Source organism: Gymnoscopelus braueri (assembly GCF_963280865.1).
Source record: "Gymnoscopelus braueri genome assembly, chromosome: 4".
In the NCBI taxonomy this organism is placed as follows: Eukaryota; Metazoa; Chordata; class Actinopteri; order Myctophiformes; family Myctophidae; genus Gymnoscopelus; species Gymnoscopelus braueri.
The window spans coordinates 43,668,677-43,680,055 of record NC_137605.1 but is presented as its reverse complement, the minus strand read 5'-3'; the positions used below and the strand labels follow the sequence as shown (position 1 = coordinate 43,680,055).

Genomic DNA, 11,379 nt, shown 5'->3' with positions numbered 1-11,379 from the left:
GGTCTGTAACTATCCGTTACTATTATTGGTTTATAAAGCAATGAAAAGCTTATCCCATTAAAACCGGGAAAGCGTCATGTGTAATTCTATACTTGGCTATTCAAAAATAGCAGATATACAAGCTCATAGCGCATCACTTCGTGCCACCCTATGAGCTTGTAGATTTGCTATTTTTGAACAATCGTGAAAATGTGCGCAAATCTTTGAATACTGTATATAAATCTTTTAAAGAGAACATTATTTACTCAAATCTTTGCTTCTGTGGGTCCCTGGAACAACATATTTTGAGATGGGGGTCGGCGGCCAAATACATATAATTTTGGGGGTCATTGAAAAATGTCTGAAGACATTTGTAGAATCGGCATCATGGGACAGGCCTGCTTTCTGTCCCCAAAATCAGAACTAAACGTGTGGAAGCAGCGTTCGGTTTCTTTTTTCTTTTCTTAAGTGTCTTGCTCCAGTGACACTCTGCCACGTAAACATGAGCTGGGCCGGGAGTCAAACTAGTGACCTTCTGATTGTCAGAACCCCTCTCTATCCACCAAGCTAAGGCCGCCCCGACTGTGCTACTGTAGCCTATATTCTACAAATAAACATGCCTTGCTCACTGTCAGAGAGGAAATGTTTTCATTGGTAAGAGGAAGGGGTAGCCTTTAATGTTACCATAAACAAAAAACAATGGCAACAACATAGAAAATATGTTTTTTATATTTGACATTAATCTAAAATACATCAGTACATAAAAAAAGAATTTCACATAATTTTCAATGGACCCGTCATTAACCCATTACTGGAAAGCATCTATGCCATTTTAGATATATAGTATACAGTATATATAGCAACATACGTTTTTCATGAAAACTCTTAGGATTTCAAACATTGGTTTAGGAAAGTAGTAAAAAAATTGCAGATATACAAGCTCATGGCACGTCACTTCGTGCCATGCTGCAAGCTTGTACATCTGCTGTTTTTGAAAAAAAAATCTAAATCTTGAAAGAGAATTTTTTTTTAACACATCTTCTCGTCTGGGGGTCCTTGGCACAAACCTTTTTCAGAAGGGGGTCCGTGGCAAAATACATATCAGTTTGGGGGTCCTTGGCACAAAAAGGTTTGAGAACTATTGATTTAGAGGCCATTTGTAGAATCGGCCTAAGGTCTTAATGGGTTAAAGAAAAATCGCAAGTTGAAAACTTACGTCTATGAACAGTTCATTCAGAGAACGGTGCCAGCTGATGCCACTTCGGCCTTGTCCAGATGCATTGCAGACATCCTGTATTTCTTGCGGGTGTAAGGGTATCTTCCCGTCTCCTGAGGATGTGTGTGATGCTGCTGCTTGGCCGGATAGACGTACCACATCACCACGCCAGATGGGTTTATGGAGACGGAGAAGTCCGTGGCAGCAGACAACCCTGTCACTGTCTTCTCAGTGAACACATCATAGGCCTGGCAGAAAACACAATGTCAAATTCACCTGTTTGACACATGCACAAGATAACCCTATACCTGGGGTCTTCAAGGCTTTTCAGGCCAAGGACCCCTTAGCTGAGAGATAGATGAAGCAGGGACCCCTCCACTACATATTGTATAAAATTGTGTTCTAGATTAAACGTTGTCATAGATTACATAGATAGCTTCATAGACTTGTTTGACAGCACTATCATCAGTGTGTTGGATTCATGTTAATGTGTATTTTCAGATATTTAACCACTTAAACAGTCAAACTTAGTAAACTTGACCTTTCACTCTGTTCAGTCTGCTTTTTTCCCCCTCTACACCAAACCTCTTTGCCGAAAATAGCCGATCAACAAGCTCACAACGCCTCATGAGCTTGTAGATCTGCTATTTTTGGCTTAAGTTCTCATTAAGTGGTTAATGTAAAAAAATATATCCTAGCCTATATACTTTGTCGAATTGTCGTACAACGAATAGTGGAAATAGCTGATCTACAAGCTCATAGCGCGGTGTGACACATTGTGAGCTTATAGGTCTGCTATTTTCGCAATTCTAAAAAAAAAATCTTTCTTTATTTTTATCTAAAAAATAAAATAAAATAAAAATGTTCACCTATAACGACCGGCCCAAAATAGGGACGCCAGTTGAAAGTGGTTGAAGTCCATATTGATGTTATCTAGTATGTAAGCTGGACATCATTCATAACTAATTTCATATCTATGTGATTTTGCTTTGCGTGCGTGCGTGTGTGCATTGATTCATAAAAACAGGGTCAGATGTGGGGTTTGTGCAGACCTCGTAGTTGCCAGCTTCGTAGCCGAGCAGAGCCAGAGAGGTACGGAAGATGTAAGGCATATCCTGGCGACGGCTCAGGAACACCAGGGCACTCGCTGACTGTTGTGACAAAGGCCTCCAGTACACCTCAACACGACTCTTGGTCTGCACACGTGTTGACAGAGAGCCATGAAGGAGAGGAAGTTAGCTCTTGCTTTATCCAGATGATTTCTTTTTTTTGCATGAGTATGTGAGCTGCTGTAAAACTCTAAGTCAATTTATTTATTCAATTGCGTTTTTCAAAAGTGCTGGTCTGAAGACTTCCACTCCATGCAAGTGTTCAATTATTGTCTTTTATTTTATTATTCAATTCTTATTATTATTAATATTCAAAAAAACTCAGAAAGCCTCACCTGCAGCAGGCGTCTCCCCTGGATACCCAAGGGGTCCTGATTGATGGAAATGACGACTTTGTTTTGCAGGATGGCTCTTGCGTCATTGCTCAGGGTTCGAAGGTCATTAGACATGATGAGAGGCGCGGCCAATATAGCCCACAGAGCCATCTGAGAGCGTGCCTGGTCAAGGCTGAGGCCAAAGTTCCCTATGATAAGCTAAGAGAAGAGACGTCAACAACGGCAATGTGAAAACAAGGAGGGAGATTCCCTGAAACGCAGGCAAAGACAACACAAACCAATCCTACAGACCATGTCAGGGTCGTTCCATCTTCCAGGCCCGGCTGCTGGCTGCAGATAATCCTGGTTGGTAAAGAACCAATCAACAATGCCCTGCACACTGGCCCATGAGTCCTGTATGTCATCGTAGTTCCTCCACAAGTGACAAATGTCCCCCAGCAGAGAGTAGTTCACCTGTTTGGAACAAGGCCATTATTAAGTGTGTATACTGTGTAGACAAATATACAGAGAATTAAAATGGAATATTATTGTGAGAAATGGTAAACAGATGTTAGAATTAGTATTCAGACATGGAGACAATAGTTGTATTTTACTGTAGTATTAGTATTATCTACTATAAATATGTTATGGCCCAGGGCACTATCATGATGTATGCATGTTAATTAGGACAAAAAAAAACGTAACTTATTATGTATCCTATGTTAAAGCTGAAGATTCATTGTCACTAAATGAAATATAGCTGCCATATTACGGTCAATTTATGCTTTGAGCGACAAGTATCGAACGACACGTCGCACTACATGTCTCACACCATTCTGAGTCTTGAGTATTCATACGGTCTGCGACTCGCCAACATCGTCAGCAAAAAATGCCAAGAAGGAAGTGAATGTGGTCTCCCGCATCTCTGTGGTAACGGCCAGAGCTCACATCGTCTTCCCAACCAAACAGAGTACGCGTCTGCGACCATTCGTTTTTCCAGAGGTACGCGACACCGCCTGCGAAGGTCCTCCACGACTTGTTTTTGTTGTTCGTGAATTGTCGCGCTAAGCATAAAATTACCTTTATACAGCACTTCTGGGGTTGTCATAGTTATTTTAGAGACAGTCATGTAATAATGACGACACTCACATTTGGAGGGAGTCCACCCACATAGGCAGGCCAACTACAAGAATAGCCTATAGGTCTGCCTGTAGCATTCAAAGCCATAGACATGAGTGGGTAGCCTGTGCGAGAAAAAGATAGAAAAATGCTATTAAAAGTGAGTTTCCCTATTTTGCATTACATTGTACCACTTGGATTCGAAGCCTTCCACAGAGAGATAGTTGGCTTCTGGGCTTCAAGCAGGGCTACTCTGCAACAACCGCAATGCAAATTCTGGTTCTATACAATGTCTGAAAGAGATAACCAGCAACGTAATACACTCTTACCCAACAATTGTTCAATGGGACTGGAGTTACAGCCATCAAACTTCAAATAGTCCACACTCCAGTTAGCAAAGGTCTGCGCATCAATCTCGATTTTATCCATTGTAGTACCAGGGTAGCCCCCACATGTGCGAGTGCCCATGTCTGCATAGATGCCCAGCTTCAGTCCACGGTCATGCACATACCTCGCCAGCTTTGGAATGCCACCTGGGAACCTAGAGGAAAGAAAGATGTGACTTTACAGTAATAATTATGATCGCCCAAACCTCATCTCGCACTGTCACACACACTGTTACAGTGTGTAATACCAATACAGAGAAACGTGTATTTATATCTTCAACGACACAGTAAAATAATAAGTGCACAATTCAATCCTCCACTGTGAATAAAGACATCAACATGTTTGAATGAGGCATCAACTTTATGAATATGTTGCTAAAATATTAGCTGCCACATTTTTGTATAATTTATTCGTCACACGTGTGTTAACACTCGTGTGTACAGATGTTTAGTGTTAATTTAACTGTTTACAAATGGAACCAAATGGACCCGTAACGGTCCATTTGGTTCCATTTTGTAAACAGTTAACAATTAACACTCAGGATTCTACCGTGTCATTTATATTGAAGTGATTCTGATTCCGTATATATAGCTGGAACAACCTGGATGGATCGGGCTGCAACTTCCCATCTTTGTCTCTGGTCATGGAACTCCAGCAGTCGTCTATCATGACATATTCGTAGCCCAGGTCCCTCCACCCGTCCTCAGCCAGTCTGTCAGCCATGTCCCTGAACAGTGTCTCACTGTGTGCATGCATGAGGAAGGAAGCAAAGATCCCAAAAACAACATCTTAGACCAGGGGTTTCCCAAAGGTTTTCAGCTCGAGACCCAAAAGAGAAAATCTGGTGTCTCCTTAACTTAAAATTGAATTAAAAAACGCATTATGGATTAATCACTTCAGGCCTATTTCAAAAATAGCCGTTCTACAAGTGCACAATGTGTAGCATTGCAACGTGTTGTGAGCTGTTAGATTGGCTATTTTCACTATTAATGAAACATTTTATAATTCAATCTTAGATTTTTTCTGAAAACCTTTTGAAAAAAAGAATAATTCTGTAGTCAAGGTTCGAAAAACCTTTATAAAAACTCCACAAAGAAATGTAATACACCTCTCAAGATATTTTGATAATATTTCAACATATCTTGTTCAGACATGGTATTCACCTGATGCAGTTTGTGGGATCGTCTTTGCAGTCGATGTCACAGCGAAAGCGTTCCCAGGCCATCCACCCCATGGGTGGAGTCCTCATCAGACCGTTGTCCAACGCTCCAGCAGGGGAGAGGACGGCCAGCAGCACACTAACTGCTAGCAACGCCATCTGAGAAGAAAATAACACCTTTACACCTGCACTTAATTATTATATAGGCATTACAGATGCATTTCTTTTAATATAATATTATTTTAATATTTATTTTAGAATATTTGTAATATTTTGTGAAAGCAATAATTGTCATGCCAGTGATCCCACAATACCGATATTGAGCTATTTGGTCAAATATATGTATTTTATTTTGCCCAGCACCACACGCATGCAAACATAACTGAAACACACTCAGTAAGAAAGCTATCACACACACACACACACACACACACACACACACACACACACACACACACATGGCTCCCCACCAATAGGAGCCACACATACACATGCATGTAATGAAACACTTTGTTTACATGCACACTACAGTCAGACACTGAAACACTGTCGCTAGTCTCACTAGCGTTGAGTTGGTGTAATTCTGTCACCACACTCTGAAACCACCAGGCAGCAATCTGTGCTAATTCATTCTAATGATGGTGGTTGTTTGTTTAATCCCTGATGATAAATAAGACATTCTCACCTGCTCACCTGATAGGGTATATCTGTGTTCTAGATATGTAGTTTCTCTTGTTATTACAGTGTTATTATTGCCTGCGTGCCAGGCTTGTTCTTCCTACTTTTCTTAAACATTCACCTCTTCCTGGTTGGTAAGGTAAGCTGGCTGTCATGTGACTGTGTGGGTCACGTGACACTTGTATACCGCAGTGTTGTGACTCAGCTGTGAGCAATAAAGTGAGTTGTTTTTACATTCATTTTGTAGGAGATGCACCATTGTGAGCTTGTAGATCGGCTATTTTCAAATGGAGGAAATCTATACAGGGCTGAAGTGGTTAATGTATGTTTTGTAATAATAATCAAAATCTACAAAGTAACTAGTAATTAAAGTTTTCCCAAAAAAATAGTGGAGTAAAAAGTATAAGATTTGCCTCTGAAATGTAGTAGTGGAGTAGAAGTAAAAGTACTGAACATTGGGAATACTCCTGTAAAGTAAAAATACCTCAAAATTGTAGGCCTACTTAAGTATAATACTTGAGTATATGTACTTAGTTACTTTACACCACTGAAAACCAGTGGTGGAAGAAGTAAACATAGTTTTTTACTTAAATAAAAGTAGAAATACCACAATATAAAAACACTGTTACAAGTAAAAGACTATTCAAAACTTTGCTTGGGTTAAAGGTAGGGTAATTAGTGATATTTTTTGGTTAAGGTTAAAGCTCTATATTGTGAAAGTAATCATTGCTATAGAGTGTTTGTTCAGTCACAGGAGTCTCCCCTTCTCTCCAGCTCTTTAATAAACTGAAAATATAAATACGTTTTCAGGTAGGTGGCAAAATTTCAGCCAATCAGAAGAGAGTAGGCTGCCCATTTATCAGTTTCATTTTTATAGTGTTCCAGTTCCAATTTTGTCTGCTAATTTCTTTGTGTCATCTACTTACAATTTGACTTCTTTAACCTGTCTGAGTTCTCTATCCTGATTGGATTAAATTGGTATCCTGAACTGAACATTCATTTTCTGTTTAATAAAGAGCTGGATAAAGAGTTGTATTAATCTAAATCGGCAAAGTAACTTGTAAAGCTGTAAAATAATTGTAAGTATTGTAAGTATCAAAAACTTTAAATACTCAAATAAAGTAAAAGTACCTGACAATGGTACTTACAGTAGCTTACAATACTTGATAAATGTACTTATTAGACTGTATAGTTTCTACCACTGCTTATTTCTTACTTATTGAACCATATTACATTTTATTAGACCTTTCTTTCTCTCTGGGAATAAATTACTCAAGTGATATAAGGATAACAGTGGTAGGATACTACAGTTGTTCAGTGAAGTACAGTACACACTACATTTACCTTATAATATGTCACCTAACTTATAACATATCATCTTTCAATAAATGAGGAACTTGTCTGTTCTCTTTATGGAAATGTATCATGTTTCATAGCCTTCACATGCTGTGTGGTGGAAAAAGTACAATTTTCTTTTACTAAACACACACTAAACACACTGTTACAAGTAAAAGTCTGGTAATCAAAATGTACCTATCAAAATGTACTTAAAGTACCAACAGTAAAAGTACTTTCAGGTGGTATCATATTTATAAAATGTATTCACAACGCATCGCAGCGCGTTGTGAAGTTTAAATAGGGCTGAAGTGCTTAATGTATGTTTTATAATAATAATTCAAATCTACAAAGTAACTAGCAACTAAAAATGTTTAATAATTAAAGTAAAAATACAATGTTTGCCTCGGTCTGAGTAAGAGGTAAAAGTATAGAAAATTGGAAATACTCTAGTAAAGTAAGAGTACCTCAAAATTGTAGTTAAGTACAGTACTTGAGTAAATGTACTTAGTTACTTTCCAGTTCCACCACTGTTCACATGGTAGGTCAGAAGTTTAGGTACAGTTCAGAGTGTATAGTGCAAACAGGCTGTGCAACATTACTGGCTGTCTGTCACAAATATCACAAATCACATGCTTAAGTTTACACAGGGCACTGATGCTTCTGAAGATAAAATGAGAGGACATACAGTATTATTCAACAGTCAGAGATTAAAACAGAGATTAGATTTCACATTTTTTATTTTATCAGAATACTATTGAGTCTTTTCAGTTAACAAAGGTAAAAAAAAAAAGTATAAATAAAATAATTTCCACATGATAACATTAGGTCATACATTTTCTTTTCACTTCTTTTGAGGTAGCCTACATTTTTGGTTAGTATGGCTCCTAGCAAGTACAGCCCACTCAGAACCTTCACTCAGTTCCATCCAATTAATGACTCCATAACCACTTAACAACAACAAAAAAATCTAAATTATTTAAATTTTAATTTATTTAGCTCTACAAGCTCACGTCGCACTGCAACATATTGTGAGCTTGTAGATCTGCTAATTTAAAAAAAAACTGATTTAGCCTATAATGAAATGCTCAGAATTGGGCATGTAAAAATTGGGTTAAAGTGATTTAAAACGGATTGGTCATTGCAAAGACATAGGCCACTGGTACCTGTAGCCCAATGTTAACAAAGTGCATTTTCCCCATAACAAGTGCTCCCACAACCAATCCTGCGATCGTTCCAAAGCTCCCCTGCCAGGAAGCCCACCTGCCCGCCACCGCCGCCGCGGCCCCCACTGACACCCCCGCCGCCCCCACCACCCCGAGCAGTGCCCCGGCGGTCCCCCCCGGCCCCAGCACAGGCTCCAAGGCCTGCACCACTGTAAGTAAAGCCCCCGCCACGCCGGCCGCCCCCACAATGACCCTCCGTGCTCCGGCTCCTCGTCTCACCAGAGGCCCACCTACCGCGGCCCCCAAGCCCAGCTGGCACAGCTTTGCCACAAAGAACGCCGTGCTCAAGGCCTCGAGAGAGGACCTGTAGTCCATTTGAGCGCTGAGGAATTCTCTGGAATTGTTTGCCTTCCCCGCCGCTCGCTGCTTCATGGACGTGGTGACGACCTCCTGACCGGCGTGCAACGTGAGCACCGCTATGACGAAGGTGGCCAGCATCCCCATGCACCCTGCCAGCATCCAAAACTTAAAGTCAGACGCTTTCATTAGCAAGAAGGCGATGAGCATGGTCAACGTCAAAAGCACTGCCATCACGATTTGGTGGTTGCCGTACCCGTACACCCCGAACAGCGACATAACTATGGCGATCAGCGTCATAGGCAGCCCCGAAAATGCCAGGAAGTCCACGTATTTCAGGAGCACGCTGTTGATCCAGTCCTGGATGGTTCTTTGCTCCATCTCCTCCTCCTCGCTCTCTATCTTCTCCCGCTGGATCTCTTCTCTCTGCCGTTGCTCTGCCTCCCTGACTGCTAGTTCGTCCGGATTATCTTCTGCATCTCCTCTCTCCAAGGCGAGAATCTTTTGCTCCATCTGCACGGCCACTCTGTCCCTCTGCTGCGCCTCCCTGGCCTCGATCTCTCTCCGCGCTCTCTCCCTGGCCAGGGCCGCCTCCGCTTGCCCGCAGCACACCTCCGCTTGTCGCCAGAGGAGCTTGAGTAAGACGTGCAGAGCCGGTTTGAGCGCGGTGAATATGCTCAACGCCCAGAGCAGTGCCACCATGCCCGCGTTGGTCACAATCCATTCGATGATGATCCCAAACGTGGCTCCGCTTAGCGTGGTCCCAAAGACCCCGGCCAGTCCGGCTGCCGTCCACAACCCAATGGAGTCTTTGGGTGACACGCCGCAGCTCCTTGTGGCCAGGAATACTGATACTATCACTGTGGCCAGGATCACCCCAGCCACTATGGAGGTCATTGCCGTTGTCAGTGCAGTGGCTCCTACCAGGGTACCCAGTCCAAGTGCACCCACTGTTTTCACCTCGTCAATTACTGGTTTCATCGGGCCCTCTGCGGTCATCATCATCATGACCTGGTCCACCGGGTCTTCTGTGGCGCCCAGCACACAACCTCCCACAGCTCCCAGTGCAAATCCTAGGGCTGCCTCCATTGCAGCGGTCCTGGGCTCTGGATCGTGTCATAAAGAGGTAATTCACAGTCAGTTACAGTGTCACATCATAATGCTACATTTAATACATAGAATAAAATGACGTGATAAAAGGTGTTTTCATAGTCATGCAGTGTATTACCACCATATAATGACATTTAATTAGATGATGACCCCCCACCCTACACACACACACACACTTTCAAAACATATTATTGCCAGTTTTCAACTACCCTTCATGTTGTGTAAACTGTGAACTTGATCTTTGTAACAACAGAGTACAGCCATCATGTGCCACTTCCCACATCAAGCATGAACAGTCAGGAGCCAAAGGCTCATCAAACTGGTTGATCAGGTTATTCAAGCAGAGACTGATTTGATCCAATCTTTCTTCACACGGCTCTAACATTTTTTAAATGTCAACATGCAATCCTCAAGTAGAGGACGCAACAATATTAAGTGTTGGTGTGAAAGGTTTTTGTGTTTCTGTTCCTCCAACCATAGCAGGCCTATTCCAGTCCCAAACCAGTGAGAAAGTAGCTTCTTTCTTTTAAAACTAAATAATAAAGTGCCAAAATGATATACAATAAATGTGTAAATGTCTGAATGAAAAAGTCACTTTTTTAATGCTCCAAAGGTTATGTATTTATAACAAACAGAAGACTGTTTAACAACATTCTGCTGTTTGTTATAAATAAATAACCTTTGGAGCATTAAAAAGGTGAGTTGCGAGCCCCGCTTTGTTCTTATGTTACTGTTCTGGCTCAGCACAGTTTGGCTCAGCACCAAAGAACGGAGGATGTGCGTTAGTTGTTTTTCTGAATGAATGAAAAGGTCTCCATAGAGAGACACACACACACACACACACACACACACACACACACACACACACACACACACACACACAAATCACCACACACACAAATCACCACACACACAAATCACAAAGATGCATGAAAATGTTTTGGTAGGCGAAAATGACTTACTCTGTTTAGATTGGCCCATGTTCATCTGGAGTGGACAATGGTTACAAGAACCCTCTTCAAGTCCTCCAGATTTGTGGCTCTGCAGCCACTTTTCAGTGAAAGGCAGACATGTGATCCGCTTGTCCTATATAAGGTAACCGTCGAAGGACACACCCCGCTACCTGTTTTACTTCATTCTCTCCTCCTTTCAGTTGATTGCGTATTGTAATCTCCAGCATCTCAGCGATACTCTTAAGTGTTTTGTGTGTGTGTGTGTGTGTGTGTGTGTGTCACATGTTTCGACGTTCCTGTCGTATCTGTCATCTACTACCCCAGCTTCCTGTCCTGTCCTGCCGTTCCGTCCCGTCCCGTCCTGTCAATCACTCACTTATGCTGTAACTGGGCTCTGAGGGAGCATTCTGGGGGGAAGTGGATGACCTTCACTTTTGGGTAGTCGCATTGAGATCAGTGTACGACCTTCAGCCTACGGGCTGCCAGGGACAGCCAGT

The 11,379-nt window shown here is 41.7% G+C and overlaps 2 protein-coding genes across 5 annotated transcripts in view; both read right to left on the bottom strand.

The window, feature by feature from the left end:
- Positions 1-690: 690 nt before the first annotated feature.
- LOC308084610 (alpha-N-acetylgalactosaminidase-like) overlaps positions 691-11,379 on the bottom strand; it is a 443,273-nt gene continuing 432,584 nt past the window's right edge. Inside the window, exons 1-9 of one of the 4 annotated variants that reach the window (XM_080427354.1) lie at positions 5,969-6,106; positions 5,288-5,442; positions 4,726-4,866; positions 4,067-4,278; positions 3,768-3,862; positions 2,931-3,092; positions 2,640-2,837; positions 2,248-2,391; positions 691-1,443 (exon numbers count right to left, since the gene is read on the bottom strand). In XM_080427354.1, the coding sequence (XP_080283480.1) occupies positions 1,213-1,443; positions 2,248-2,391; positions 2,640-2,837; positions 2,931-3,092; positions 3,768-3,862; positions 4,067-4,278; positions 4,726-4,866; positions 5,288-5,442 (1,338 nt within the window). In that variant the 5' untranslated portion in view covers positions 5,969-6,106 and the 3' untranslated portion in view covers positions 691-1,212. Of the gene's footprint in view, positions 1,444-2,247; positions 2,392-2,639; positions 2,838-2,930; positions 3,093-3,767; positions 3,863-4,066; positions 4,279-4,725; positions 4,867-5,287; positions 5,469-5,968; positions 6,107-11,379 lie in introns of those variants that run through there. The other 3 variants (XM_080427353.1, XM_080427355.1, XM_080427352.1) reach the window with 3 other exon arrangements.
- On the bottom strand, positions 8,007-11,091 carry LOC308084064 (uncharacterized protein). The gene is made up of 2 exons (XM_080426538.1): positions 10,892-11,091; positions 8,007-9,925 (listed from the first exon to the last, which is right to left on the bottom strand). Exons 1-2 carry the CDS (start codon positions 10,914-10,916, stop codon positions 8,421-8,423), a joined length of 1,530 nt encoding a protein of 509 aa, XP_080282664.1. The 5' UTR covers positions 10,917-11,091; the 3' UTR covers positions 8,007-8,420.